Genomic DNA, 15935 nt, shown 5'->3' with positions numbered 1-15935 from the left:
TCCGTGATGTAAATCTGCCCTAAGTCATCCAAAGTTGCACTTCAAAGCTGGCGATTTCCCTTTCTCCCCAGTAGCATTATGCCATTTTGGTTTTCTCAGGGCATGTCCCTTGACAGTGTTCCCTTACGTCCAAGAGATACTTGACCATCTTTGGCTACCTATCGTTAGATATGGCTGGACAATTTCAAGCATGATCAGGCCTCGCCCTCCTCTGCCAAAGCCACTCATTAGTCCAGAATCATACCAGAGAGCGAACAACCGGTGCGCACGCAGCTTATTTGCTCTATTTCCAACTGCCTTATGAATCTACTTTACTTCATTCCTCCAAGTGCAAAATATTCATGGATTCTTATCTCAATATTGTGTCTATCCATTCAGCCAGGAACCTGTATATTTAATTTTTCTTTCATCTTTTCCTTGCGTCCTCTCCGCATGTACGTGTGCACACAGCCTGTGAGATCCACCATGTGCACCTCAATTGTTTCCACTCAGTTACTAATCACTCACGTTCTCTTGTTGGCTCCCATGCTGTGAGACAAATGGTTTCCTTTCCTCTAGTTACCGTGTATGCCCTCCCCTTCAAAGCCGTTGCTCTCAAAAACAAACCTGCTTCCGCACCATCTGTCTTAGAAAACTACTGTTCCAGCTCTAATCTACATCTCCCCTCACAGTTTTGAAAGTGTTATTACTTCCCAATCTCAGTCTTTTGCACAACTTCATGCTTGAACCTCTCCAAATCGTTTGTCTCATAAAAATACTAAAACAGCCCTAACCAAAGTTACAAATAATGCTCTGTGACTGGTGTGTTATCATTCCATATCCCTCTCATCCTTAAGACTTGTCTCTCAAATATTGGGAAGTCTGATTTTTTTTTTTGTTTGTCTTGACTTCTTACCATAAACTCCATAATTTTGTTGCAAATTCCATTCCCCTCAACATGACTGTTTGTAGCCTTGGTTCCAGAATCAGCCCCAGCTTGGGTACCAACCCCATATTCTCTCCCATCACAAAAAGACTGCCTACTTCCATCTGCATAACATCACCTTCCTCTCCTTCTGTCTCTGTCTCAGCCCATCTGCTATTGAAGCCCTCATCAATATCTTTGTGTTGCAGATTCAATTATTGCAATTCTGCCTCATCTCTCCTCTTCTCGGTGGTCCGTAAACTTTAGTTCTTGCACACCTCTGCCCAGATATTATTCTGTATTGTTTGATCATCAAACCTTTGATTGTTCACTCCCAGTGGCTCCTCGTCCAACAATGTTTCTGCTGCCTTAACCTTGTGTTTAAATCTTTTCATGGCCTCACTCCTCTTTGGCTGTGTACTCATGGCCGTGCTTTCAGCCATCTAGGTCCTTTGCTCAGCAATTTCCTCCTTAAACTCCTCTGCCTTCCTATCTCCCTTACTCCATTTAAGGCCTTGCTTAAAGCCATCTCTTCGTCTTTGCTCGTACTTACTCCTCAGTGTGGTGTGCATGTTTGTCTGATGGCACCTCCTAAAGGGCTTTGGATGTTTTTTCTTTCGGTGAAAGTCATATTTCTATTGTTACTGAACTTGCCATTGTAACCTTTAAGTTTTTTTTGGCAAGTTGTCATCTCTCAAAGCTGCTGACACTGTTTGGGATATTCCAAAGTGGGCTTTTCCATAATTTGATAGGATGTCACAGTGTTATTGTGCTTCCTGATCAACTGAAAGCAGATCATGTATGCCTATGCCATACGGTTTGACTGCTGGAGAAAGCATTGAAATCCATGGGGAGGTTGTGGCTTACAAACAGCATTCGTTTATGCATTATGTTTTCCTCAAGGATACAGAGTGTTTTTTAAGTGGTGAAAAGCTAGAAATTGTGGAAACCCAAAGAGACTTGGGATCCAGGCACATAGACCTGTCGTGAACAGGTACAAAAAAGTCAAGAGAGTTAATGGAATGCTGTCCTTTTATGTTTTCTAGTTCTCTTATTAAATATAGTGGGTAGAAGTTACACTATTCAAAATCTTGGTTAGACAGTTCAAGGGATACTGCGAACAGTTCTGGGAAGCACATTTCATTCTTTTCCAGAAAGCCATTTAGTGAACAAAAGAATTTATGACCAACCTTTGCAAAAATCATAGATTTAGTCCATATCTACTTACCATAAGCCCTAAAATTATGATTGTGTTCCTGAAAACTTTGCAACAACTTGAAGCGCGATCACTTTCTCATTAAAATTAATGTAAATGCTGTAGTTGGTTTCTATAGAACTTTTCTCATCATAAAAAGGCATGAAAACATTCTAAATTTTTTTGTTGAAGTATTTCACATGACCTAATTCCTTTAATAGTAAATGCACAAATTTTTAAAATGAAATAAGCATAAAATGTAGGTGAAATGTCATTTTTAATTTCGAAGACCACCTGCTTATCGCATATTCTGATCTCTCACTCTTCTGTGAACCCTTCCCATAGCTGACCCTCTGATAATGGAGCCCCTTCCATCCTTGCTGCTGATTGTCCGGGCTCCTGTTCCCTGACTATTCTAGTCACATGTGTCTCTTGAGCCCTTGCTTTCAACCTTTTTAACCACCACCACCCCCCCCCCCCCCCCCCCGTCCGTCCGTCCATCCGTCTCCAAAAAGTAGCTCTCCCGCACAGAGACCAGGTTGTACTTCAGTAATCAAGGCCATTGCCCTGATGATTTTATTGTGGGGGGAAGAAAAGAGCTCATACTCCAGCTGGGTCTGTTGAATTGATTGTCTTGTAGGATATGTTGCCAGGTGAATTCTGATCAAAAGTAGACAAAGCTGATCACAAACTCAGTGAAAATAATGTGCCTCCTACATATCAAAGCAGCTGCTCCTGATGCTCCTGTCCACAGCACTCGTTCACACCGAGAGTTTAGGAGAGGGAAACTGAAGGTGTGAACCAGGGAGCAGGCGGTTTCAGTGAGAGAGCCAGACTGGTAGAAGCCTAAGTCCGAAGGTAGGCATCTAGAGGAGAAGACCACAAGTCAGAGGGTCAGCACTGAGAAAAAAACTGGAAGCAGTAGAAACCATTCCTAATTGGAGGCAATCAGGTGTCATGGCCCTGTGTCAGACTTGCAAGAAACAACATTATAAAAAATCTAATTGTCACTAAGTGAGAATACAGAATCTATTAAATTAATGTGAAAGAGGAACAATGGAAAACAAGGGCTTGCTGTATGGGGACTTCAAGGGAATAACCAGTTTATGTCCACCACCTACATATGATTAAACACAATATGTAGTTAACACAAGATTTGTTAGGAAGGGCCTTGGGGAGAATGCACCATGGATAATCTGACTGCTCGCTGGGCCCTGAGGTCAAATTACCAGGAGCTATTACACAAACCAATGTTCCCTTCCTTTATGCAGTGATTTGGTCCAAGTTTTCAAAATATTAAGGAGTAGTGCTTCTGGTTGATGAGTGTTGGACTGGAACGCGTGGCCTAAGAGTGAGAACCAGACCTTTCAAGAATTTAACTAGGAAGCACCTCTACACATGCTACACAAGTTTTGTCTCTTCTGCAAATGGCAATTGATGCTGAACCAATTTTAAAACAAAGTTAAAACTTTTTGTTATCTAAATGTATTAAGGAGCATGGGGAAAAGATGGATTTATGGAGTTAGTTCTCAGGCCAGTTGTGTTCACTGAATGATGGAACAGGCTTGAGGATCTAAATGGCTTACTCCATTCCTGATGTGTCTCATTAAACTTCTGGTGTGCTGATGTTGAGAATTAGTTTCATCGTTTAAGCAATAACCTGTTCTTTCTTCATTTAGAGCTAGCGCAAATGGAGAGTAAAGACGTACAACAACTCTTCACTGATGTTTTGGGATCACAGGGAAATCCTCCACTTTCAGAATCAACATTGGGTAGTATCAGAACTGCCTCCGAAAGCCATCTTCTCACTTCTCATGGCTTGGGAGAGCTTATCAGACCTTCAATATGTCAGCGGTCTCTCCTTCCTGGTAAGAGAATATTCAGTTTTTATAGTTAATCGTCTTGTAATTAGCAGATTGTATCAGGCTGTTCAACAAGAGTACATGGCTGAAGCTTGAATTATTGGACTGGGCTTTCCTATCCTTTGTTCCTTTCATAAAATGACTTGGCTTCTTCCAGTTATCTGCCATAAATGTAAATTGTGGCAGAGCCCCTCTGCAATTCTTTCGTCTGACCCTTAGTTTGGATGATATGGGATAGGTACATGTAGATAGCTTCAGGTGGGCTGGACCAGGGAGGGGGGAGTTTGGGCAGGCTGAGTTGGATTGCACAGTTCCACTGAATACTACTTTGCCTGCCTTGATCCAAAACTCTGACGCCCATGTTTTGGACTAAATCATATCCCCGCTATCACCCCTGTACTTGTTGGTTTGCACTGGGTCACAGTTAAGAAAATTCTTGCTTTTAGAATTTTCATCCATTTTATCTCACTTCTGCACAGCCTTACCTGATGTACTTATGTAAAGTATGATTTATCTGGTCAGCACGTAAAACAATACTTGTCATTGTATTTTGGTACATGCGACAATAATCTATCAAATCAAAGAGGTGGGGGCTGGTGCCTCAATATTTAGTAAACAGGGCACAAGACATCCAAGAGCAATCGGTGAGGGGCCATGATGGTTAAAAAGGGGCAAAAATATAGTCCTAAGTCTAGGAACAGAACCCAAAAAACAGCAGTAGAGAAAGGCATTGCAGAGAAGGCCAACCCCGAACTCTATCATCTTCCCTAGCCTCTCAGCCTTCAGCTAACTGTGCTCAACTAATCCTTGAATATCTCCAATTTTAGTTACCCCATCATTGGCAGCTATGCCTTTGGTTGCTTAGGCACTGAGCTCTGAATTCTCTCCTTATGTGCCTCTATCTTGCTTTTCTGCTTTAAGGCCCTCCTGAAAACCTAACAAATAGTTGGTCATCTGATGTAATGTCTCCTTATGTGGCTTGGTGTCATGTTTTATAATGCTCGTCTGCAGTACCTTGGGGTGCCTTATTTAGTTATGGGGCACCTCCAACATGAGTTGTGTTGGACTGTCAGTGCCGTCTGTTTGGTTTGCATGAGTGCTTCCTCATCTAGCAGGATATGAAGGAGGGGAGTTGGAGAACTGTTGTAGTGACTTAAAGAAAACTTAAGTGAGCAAAAAGAACTACACAGATGAGGAGCATTTGGGGGACAAAAGCAATTGCTTTGCATTTATCAATGCCATTCATTTCAGTTCGAATTGTACAAGGGAGTCTCTTATTCTTTTGTGCTGATATCAACCACATACAAAGTACAGAATTAAATAGGTTTTGGTTATTATTAAGTGTAGACCAGCAGAATGGGAACTCAAAAATATTGAGCAAAAATAGTTTCCTCCACATCTCGCCCTCTCAAGAAGGATAGTGGCAACAGCTTCATGCTCCCTCTAATCTTGCACACTCATCTGTTCGTAATTGATAATATTTTCCATAGCAATTGAAGAGCACCGCCAATGAGAAGTCTGGCCTTCTCTGCAATGCCTTTTGACTACTGTTGTTTTTTGGATTCTGTTCCGGGACTTTGGACTATATTTTTGCCTGTTTTAACCACCAAGCCCCCTCTCTGATTGCTCTTGGATGTCTTGTTCCCTGCTTACTAAATATTCTGAAGCACCAGCCCCCATCTCATTGATTTGATTTATTATTGTCACATGTACCAAGATACAGTGAAAAGTATTGTTTTACACGCTAACCAGATAAATCATACTTCACATAAGTTCATCAGGGGAATAAAACAATGCATATTTGCATCTTCACACCATCCATCAAGTCGTTCCATGATCGTGAATGTTTCTCAGAGATCATCACCAGTTGGATGTCTCAAATGAGAGAGTAGCCCTGTGGTCCTGTAGGACTATGGCAACATTTTATTCCCAAAATCTTCAGCGAGTGCACTACCAAAGTGTTATATGTCCACAATGCTCCACACTACACCCTTGAAATTATTACTAGGTACTGTTCAAGTGGGCAATGCCAGAGTGGCGTATGGAAATAATACTTAAATAGGGCTGGACGCAAGATATTTTTTGGGATCATGGTACGCAAAAAATAGCTTAGGCAAAAAAAAGTGATTGAAACACTGTTGGGATACTGGGCTCCATCCTTGCTTTTATATTTTAAACTCTGATGAACTATTGGTGTGGATATTTGAAGCTCTACTCAGACCTTAGGTAGAATATTCTATTCTCTGTTGTGTGACCCAATTTAGTGTGGAAATGCTGACCTTAGAAAAGATATAGTGGTAATTCGTCAGGATGTTAGTGAGGGTGAGGGGACCGAGCTATAATGTGCTTTTTAAAAAAAAAAAGTGAGCTATATCCTTTTGGTGATGCAGAAGTTGAGGGATGATCGGATTCCTGCCAGTACTCAAATTCTGGGACATATTGACAATCTTGGAATTCAAACCAAACAGGTTAAAGCGAATGTGAACTGTTATCGGAGCTTGTCATATTAATCAAAACCTGCTGCTTCATTGTTTGTTCATGATAGGCTAGCGAATGAAAGTAAAATCTTGAACCATGGTTGTGATAACTGCATTCTAATCAAGGCGTTTGACTTGTATTTGCTTACGTGAGTCATGGACCTTGAAGCTAAAAAGTGTTTTTGTTTCCTTTCCTTTGATGCTACAGGAGGGACAATGGCAGTTGGACAACATGCTATTGGTGGTCCTCTGGCACAGACTTCGGGTGCGACAGGGGAATCATTTCCCAATGTGTGTCAGTCACCATTTCTTGAAAACAGGTAAGCTTGTTGTAATCTTTGTTTGGATTTAGGCTATTGTTGAAAGGTTTGAAGTTAACAAATGGTCTGTCTTGCAAAGTTGTTTTCCCCTCCCAACCACAGTATTTAGTCCTGATATTTGAACATATTTGGGGGTGACATGGTGGCTGAGAGTTTAGCACTGCTACCTCGCGGCGCCAGGGTTCGATTCCGTCCTTAGGCAACTGTCTGTGTGGAGTTTGCATCTTCTCCCCATATCAGTGTGGGTTTCCTTCGGGTGCTCTGGTTTCCTCCCACAGTTTAGAGATGTACAGGTTAGGTGGATTGGTCACAGGAAGTGCAGGGTTATAGGGATAGGTTGGAGGAGGGGGTTGGATCTGGGTGGCTGCTCTTCGGAGGGTCGGTGTGGACGCAATGGGCCTCATGGCCTGCTTCCACATTTTAGGGATCGTATATGAATTAGGAGCAGGAGTAGGCCATTCAATCCCTCTAGCCTGTTCTGCAAATGAATAAATCATGGCCTGAAAGTCAGACCCCTCCTAACCCCCAACACACTTTTTGTACCTTTAAAAGTATTCAGTGACCCTCCCTTGACTGCTTTCTGAAGAAGAGCACTCCAAAGAGATGCAACCCTCTGAAAGAATAAAATCCTTCTTGTCCCTGTCTTGAATGGGAGGTGCGTTATTTTTTTAATGGTGTCTCCCAATCTCTCCCGCAAGGAGAAAGCATCCGTTCTACATTCACCCTGTCAAGTCTCAGGATCTTGCAACTTCAATAAAGATACCTCTTATTCTTCGAAATTCCATCGGATACAAGCCCAGTCAATCTACAACTATTCAAATTATACGTTGACGATATGGACGTAGGAACTGGAGGGCATTGTTGCTAAGTTTGCAGATGACGCAAAGATAGGTGAAGGGACTGGTAGTGTTGAGAAGGCAGAGAGGCTGCAGAAGGACTTCGACAGGCCAGGGTTCAGCAAAGAAGTTGTAGTTGGAATATAGTGAGGGGATGCGTCATATTATGCACTTTGGGAAGAATAAACGCGTAGACTATTTTCTAAACTGGGAAAGACTTTGGAAATCTGAAGCATAAGGGGACTTGGGAGTCCTAGTTCAGGATTCTCTTAAGGCTAACGTGCAGATTCATTTGGCAATTAGGAAGTCAAATACAATGTTATCATTAATTTCAAGGGGACTAGGATACGGAGAGGGATGTACTGCTGAGGGTTTATAAGGCTCTGGTCAGACCACATTTGGAATATTGTGAGCAATTTTTAGCCCTATATCTAAGGATGGATGTGCTGGCCTTCAAGGGGTTCCAGAGGAGATTTACAAGAATGATTCTGAGGATGAAGGGCTTGTCATGTGAGGAGCATTTGAGGATTCTGGGTCTGTACTCAGTAGAGTTTAGAAGGATGGAGAGGGGGGTGGAATGTTATTGAAATTTACAAAATGCTGAGACACCTCGATAGAGTGGACGTGGAGATGTTATCATTAGTAGGAGAGACTAGGATCCAAGAGCATAGGTTCAGAGTGAAGGGATGACCCTTTAGAACTGAGATGAAGAGGAATTTCTTCAACCAGAGGGTGGTGAATCTGTGGAATTCGTTGCCGCACAAGGCTGTGGAGGCCAAGTCATTGCATGTATTTAAGACACACGTCAACCATGATCGAATAGCAGAGCAGAATTGATGGGCCGAATGGCCTCGTTCTGCTCCTATATCTTATGGTCTTTTCTCCTGTTGGAAATTAAATACTGCTATTCTTGGAGTCCTCACCAGAGATTTTAAAGTATCAAAGTAGATAGTCCTCAATGTATATGTCTGAGTTTAATCGAAAACCTGGACTAAGTTTATGTACTTAACAAGAACTATTATTTATTACAAATAAATAGATTCTAACCACAGCTGAACAGCTATGACCATCAACATATCACTCTATTAATTAAGCCTCAAACCCCTTTAAAAGCTCTTATTGTCAGACACACGCAACTTTTTTATAAATTGTGTTATCAATGGAAGGGGTAGTAAACTGGGGAAACACTTCAATGGAATCAGTTCTCGAGGCTTGATGGAGGGGTTTATATTGTTTCCCAAGTCTTGCGGTTCTCTGAGCTTTTCCTGTGGGTTATTTTGCTTCTTTGTAGGAGTCAGAGTGACTGGTTAACAAATTATGAAAGCTCTCTGACTACTTTGTTAAAAGCAACAACTTGCAACAGCTGTTGTGAGGGAAAAAAAGCTGCTTTTTTAAAGCCTCAGGTATTTTACTGGAGAGAGGGACATACTATCTCCTTTCCAGATGTCCAAGGGCTTCTCACTGTATCATTCACACCCACAAGCTGTTCAGCTACCAAGGAACAACTTGTCATTAGGCTGATGAGCTTTAGCATGGACAACTGGTCACAATCGTACAAACTAATCAGCTACTTGTTGTGGACTGAATCTCCCTTTGTACACGCCCCAATACCGTACCATCTTCCCATACTGCTTACAAAGCTGCAGAGTAAACATGCTTTTTAACTTGTAACTTGCTTTTTAAAAGTACAATAATTTCTTCCTTGGTCCTTTGTTGTAAAACAGTCCATTTCCCAATTCAGTCCACAATCAAAAATAAACCAAAATAAAAAAGATGCAGTCTTTACACACCTAGGATAACCTGTGGAGAATTTGTCTTCTCAGATGCTGCCAGACCTGAGTTTTTTCAGCACTTAGTTTTCATTTCCGGTATCCAGCATCTGCAGTACTTCACTTTGATTGCCCTGCTTTTATATTCCATTGCCCATGCAATAAATTGAAACAGTTCATTTGCTGTACCTGCGTACCAACTTTGTGTTTCATGTACCAGGGTACCCAAATCTCTTTGTACTGCAGTTTTCTGCAACCTCTGTATATTTAAATAATAATCTGCTTTTTGTATTCTTCCAAAGGGGACAAATTCTAATTTTCCCACAGCAATTTTTTTTTGCTCACTTTTTCTCTATAATCCCTTGCAGACTTGTGTCCTGTTCACAACTTATTTTCCTGTCTATACTTGTAACTTTCTTTCCTGGACTTTCTCCTCCTCTTGCCATTGTTCACTGGCAGCCTGTTCATTGCTTTCTTAGTGCCTATCTTGGCAACTTGTTATTTCTTTTCCTCAACCGTGATGACAGTCAACTTCAGACACACTCAGCAAATTTTGCAACCGTTCTTTCAGTCCCTTCGTCCAAGTCATTTATGAATATTTTTATTCAACCTGTTTAGAAATGTTATGATACACTGAGAGCAGGTGGGACTTGAACCCCGGTTGTCTGGCTCAAATGTAGATACAATGCCACTGTCTCACAAGACCTTTCCAAGTAATTGGTAAATAATGGAGGCCCCAGCACTGATTCTTGCAGCAACCATGCCCTGCCAGCCTGCAAATGACCTTTTAATGCACAACATCTGCTTCCTATTCACCAATCAATTCTCACTGTGTGCTGATAGATTACCTCGTTAATCCATAAACTGTTATTTTGTGTAGACTTGTCAAATGCCTCCCAGAAATCTGCAATATATCCATTGATTTCCCTCCTTCCTCAAAGAAGTCTAATAAATTAGTCAAATTCGAGTTCCTTTTAACATGTTGACTCTTCATAAAGGTTTTCTGAATATTCTGTTATAACCTCAGAGTCACAGAGATGTACAGCATGGAAACAGACCTTTCGGTCCTATTCATCCATGCCGACCAGATATCCTAGATAAATCTAGTCCCATTTGGCCCATATCCCTCAATACTCCCTATTCATATACCCATCCAGATGCCTTTTAAATGTTGTAATTGTACCAGCCTCCTCCACTTCCTGTGGCAGCTCATTCCATACATGCACCACCCTTTGCGTGAAAAAGTTACCCCTTAGGTCCCTTTTATATCTTTGCCCTATCTCCTTAAACCTACGCCCTCTAATTTTGGAGTAACCCACCCTGGAAAAAAGACCTTGTCTATTTACCCTATCCATGCACCTCATGATTTTATAAACCTCTATAAGGTCACCCTTCAGCCCCCGCTCCAGGGAAAATAACCCCAGCTTATTCAACCTCTCCCTTTTGCTCAAACCCTCCAACCTTGGCAACATCCTTGCACATCTTTTCTGAATCCTTTCAAGTTTCATAACATCCTTCCTATAGCAGATTTGCATGTTGTATTCCAAAAGTGGCCTAACCAATGTCCAGTACAGCCGCAACAGGACATCCAACTCCTGTACTCAGTGCACTAACCAATACAGGTAAGCATACCAAACGCCGCCTTCACTATCCTATCTACCTGTGACTTCACTTTCAAGGAACTATGAACTTGCATTCCAAGGTCTCTTTGTTCAGCAACACTCCCTAGGACCTTACCATTAAGTGTATAAGTCCTCCCCTGATTTGCCTTTCCAGAGTGCAGCACCTCACGTTTATCTAAATTAAACTCCATCCAATCAAGATCCTGTTGTACTGTGAGGTAACCGTCTTCGCTGTCCACTACACCTCCAATTTTGGTGTCATCCGCAAGCTTAGTAACTATACCGCCTGTGTTCACCTCTTTAATAGTGGGTTCCAGCATTTGCCCCATGACAGATGTTAGGTCGTAACAGCTTATGGTTTCCTGCTTTCCGTTTTCCTCTCTTGAGTAGACTTAAGGGGTTAAGTCTATGACGATAGATTATACAAATTAGGCCTGTTTTCTCTAGAATTTAGAAGTTTTAGTGATCTGATTGAATTCTTCAAAATATTAACAAGAATAAATAGAGTAGACAAAGATAAACTATTTCCACTGGTTGGGGATTCTAGAGCTGGGGGACATAGTCTGAGAATTAGGGCCAGACCATTCAGGAGAGATGTTGGGATGCACTTCTACGCACAAAGGGTTGTAGAGGATTGCAACTCTTCTACAAACTGCAGTGGTTCCTAGATCATTTGTTAATTTTAAATCTCAGATAAACTTTTTGTTAAGCAAAGATATTAAGGGATATGGGTCAAAGGCAGGTATATGGAGATAGGATACAGATCAGAGGTAATCTCATTGGTGGAAAGTCTAAAGGGGCTAAATGGCCTGCTGTTGTTCCTATACTCTAGGAGTCATGTCTGTTTTCCAATCTGATGGGACTTCTTCAGAATCTATTGGGCTTAATAAAATTAAAACTTACGTATCTACTATCTTAGCCAGTTCTTTTAACAACCTAAGATGTGATTCTTAGATATGTGGTGGTAGAAATTGCTAAATTAATGGAAAAATAAACTTACAATATGATTTGCAAATCAATCTTGGTGTTGCTGATTTTTTTTTCAACCTTCCAGCTGTCATGTAAATGTAAGAACATACTGCTATTTTTGAGTCTCTAAACCAAACTAACAAGAACTCCTGCAGGCTGAATTTGTTCACCCAATGCAGAATGTACACTCCTCCTCCTCTATAATGAGAGAAACATTAAGTTGACCCAAAACGAGTTGAACTGTGAAATGAGATCCTTTTTTAATAACAATTTTTGTTTTGCAGGATACAATGTTACGTATTGCATATTGTCTGCTTGCTGCCTCATACCCCAGTGTCCCAGTGTCTAAGTATTTAATAAGCCCCATAACTGTGTCTTAATGTAATTAATTGCTGATTTTCAAAAGCTGAGGCAGGATCACCACGACCAAGTGCGTGCAGGACTACTGCTGGAAATTAACCTAAAAGGTGCAGCCTCTAGCCCAGCATGCTGATCGTTTCCTGCTGTTTATTGTTTTACCTAACAGCAGTGGATTTAAAGATAACACAGTGTGGAGCTGGAGGAGGACAGCAGGCCAGGCAGCATCAGAGGAGCAGGAAAGTTGATGTTTTGGGTCAGGACCCTTCTTCAGAAATGGGGTAGGGGGAAGAGAGCTCTGAAATAAATAGAGGAGGGTTGGGGCTGGGGAAGGTAGGTGGGATGGTGATAGGTGAGTGCAGGGAGGCAACCAAAGATGTACTTCCCTCACCACCCCTATTTTCCTTCCGTAGGGACCGCGCCCTCCGCGATTCCCTCATCCGTTCCACACTTGCCACTAACCCCACCACCCCCGGCACCTTTACGCATGCACGCGCGCGCACACACACCCTCCATGCATGGAACCAAAAACACCTTTCGCATCAGACAGAGCTTCATCTGCACATCCGCCAATGTGGTCGACTGCATCCGCCGCTCCCGCTGTGGCCTCATCTACATTGGTGAGACCAACCAGAGGCGCAGAGACCGCTTTGTAGAGCACCTGCACTCTGTTTGTGACGAACGACAACACCTTCCAGTTGCGAACCATTTTGACGACGTGTCCATCCTGGGCCGCCTCCAGTGTCACAATGACGCCACCCAGAAACTGGCAGAGCAGCACTGCATATTCCGCCTTGGGAGCCTACAACCCAAAGGTTTCAATGTGGAATTTACCAATTTCAAAATCTCCTCATCCCATGACCAACCCGCCTCCTTGACCTGACACAACCTGCCCATCTTCTCTCCCACCTATCCACTGCTCCCACCTCACTGACCAATCCCCACCACTGCCTACCTGCACTCACCTATCACCATCCCACCTACCTTCCTCAGCCCCACCCCTCCTCTCTCTATTTATTTCAGATCTCCCTTGCCCCTCCCCCATTTCTGAAGAAGGGTCCTGACCTGAAACATCAACTTTCCTACTCCTCTGATGCTGCCTGGCCGACGGTGCTCCTCCAGCTCCACACTGTGTTATCTCTGACTCCAGTATCGGCAGTTCATACTATCTCTGAGTGGATTTAAAGATTGTTTTGAGCAGACTGGAGAAATCCACATAACCAGTTTACCACTCCAGGCACCCAAAATTAAAATGGTTGCTTGGTTAGTCAGCAGTACTACCTTGGGGTAGAATCCATTGCTAAGCATTGGATCGATTTTCCTTTTCCAATGTGTTATCTTGGAACCACATTAGCTCCAAACAGACTGTTCATCTCAACCCCTTACTCCAGGAGGATAGTGATCATTCAGTCAGTCCACTGTAGGTGTTTAGTCTTTGCAGTGTGCATTGCAGCACTAGGAGCTCCTCATGATTGACATACAGTAATGAGAAATGCAACTGACCATAGAACTTACATTGCTAGAAACCTCTTAACCACAGTTGGCTATGTACAATAGCACCATCTAACAACTGGTTCACCAACTGGCAGTGCAGAACTACAGCAGTGACTGTTTGTAAATTGATGGCAAGTTCTCAATCCTGGATGAGATGTTTTCTTATAATGCAGTCTATCAGCAGCTGTCATTTCTAAGTCATTACTGGTTATACAATTGATTTTTTTTCAGCATAACGCAAGATGCGTCTAGGACAACTTGCAAAATACTAACCATTGAAAATGAGTTATGTTTTTGTTAGACACTTCTGATTAATTTACAGGGAAAGGAGTATACCTTTCAGCCCAGACAGTGGGGAGCAACAGAGCCCATGGACAACCCCTGCCACCCCAGCTACCCCAACCACTCCAACTACCCCGACCACTCCTACAGAGGGAGAAGGAGATGGGCTGTCCTACAACCAGCGAAGTATACTGAGATGGGAAAAAGATGAGGCTTTGGGGGAGTTATCAACCATATCACCTGTTCTCTACGCAAATATCAACTTCCCGAACCTGAAACATGATTATCCAGGTATGATATTAGATATAAATTCCAATTTAAAGATTAGCTCATGGATGAGAAGCATGCTGCATACTACAGTTTTGGCCATCATATAAATTACAAGAATAAGTTCTTGGTAGTAATCTCAAATGGCTATGTCGAAGTTTCTTTTATTTCTTTTTCATTTCTCCCCCTGCCAGACTGGGCAAGTCGTTGTAAGCAGATCACTAAGATTTGGAGAAAGGTACCAGCAACTGACAAAGCACCATTTCTGGTAAGTGCTTATCTCCCTTTGGCAAATTATTGTCAGGTGAGATCTCAAAGTAAAGATTCATAGAATTTAAACTGAACTCGATCAGTAGGAAACTGGTGTTAAATTCTGCTTGCATTTTACTCAACACTGTAATTGAGCTAGGCAGCGGTGGGAAATTTTACATTTAACAAAGTAGATTGGTATTTTTAACCAGAACTATTAGAGTACATAGAATGGCTGTGGGGTCTTGTGATAGTTTTTACACAATACTGAAATTTGTTTTGATCAGACACTATCCATAGTGATGCACGCTTAATTCCTGAATCCATTCCATTGACAGTTTGTGTAATGCAAGAACATTACCTTTCACCCATTAGGAGTTTAGCCAGTCTGAAGCCACAAGTGCTGTAAATTTGCCACCAATAAAGAATGTGCTGGATCCAGATGAATGCTTGTATTTTGTAATGCATCTACTGTAGAGACCTGTTTCTAATGAGTTACCACTAAAGATTTATGAAATTGTCCATGCTGAAGTATGACCGTAATCTTCTGTTTAAAGTCACAGAAACATAGAGATTAAGTGCAGGAGTAGGCCATTTGGCCCTCGAGCCTGCACCACCATTCAATACAATCATGGCTGATCATACAATCTCAGTATCCCATTTCCACACCCAGTCCATACCCTTTGATACCGTTAGCTGCAAGGGGCATGAGCAGCTCCCTCTTGAATGCATCTAACGAACTGGCCCCAACAGCTTCCTATGGGAGACAATTCCAAAGGTACACAATTCTGAGTGAAGAAATTCTTCCTCCTCTCAGTCCTGAATGGCTTACCCCTTATTCTTAGACTGTGACCCCTGGTTCTGGACTTCCCCAACGTTGGGAACATTCTTCCTGTACCTAGCCTGCCAGTCCCATCAGAATTTTATGTTTCTATGAGATCCCTCCTCATCCCTCTAAATTCCAGCGAATACAGGCCCAGTCCAACCAGTTCATCTTCATTTGTCAGTTCTGCCATCCTAGGAATCAGTCTGGTGAACCTTCGCTGGACTCCCTCAATAGCAAGAATGTCCTTCCTCAGACTGGGAGACCAAAACTGCACACAATACTCAAAGTGTGGCCTCGCCAAGGCCCTGTATAACTACAGCAAGACATCCCTACTCTGATACTCAAATCCTCTCACAATGAAGGCCAGCATGCCATTAGTTTTCCTCACCGCCTGCTGTACCTGCATGCCAACCTTCAGTGAGTGTTCCACCATGGCACCCAGATCTCATTGCACCTCACCTTCTCCTAAACTGCCACCATTCAGATAATAGAAGATGCTGGAAGCT

The 15935-nt window shown here is 42.4% G+C and overlaps 1 protein-coding gene across 1 annotated transcript in view; it reads left to right on the top strand.

Annotated features, from left to right (window-relative positions):
- The window catches only part of LOC109924474 (histone-lysine N-methyltransferase 2D-like), a 143392-nt gene that overhangs the window by 70024 nt on the left and 57433 nt on the right, over window positions 1-15935 (top strand). Inside the window, 4 exon segments of the mRNA XM_048618858.1 lie at window positions 3779-3967; window positions 6647-6758; window positions 14128-14378; window positions 14549-14622. Coding sequence (XP_048474815.1) covers window positions 3779-3967; window positions 6647-6758; window positions 14128-14378; window positions 14549-14622 — 626 coding nt within the window.

This window comes from Rhincodon typus, chromosome 41 (genome assembly GCF_021869965.1).
Source record: "Rhincodon typus isolate 14 chromosome 41, sRhiTyp1.1, whole genome shotgun sequence".
Classification (NCBI taxonomy): domain Eukaryota; kingdom Metazoa; phylum Chordata; class Chondrichthyes; order Orectolobiformes; family Rhincodontidae; genus Rhincodon; species Rhincodon typus.
This window is presented reverse-complemented; position numbering and strand designations above follow the sequence as displayed.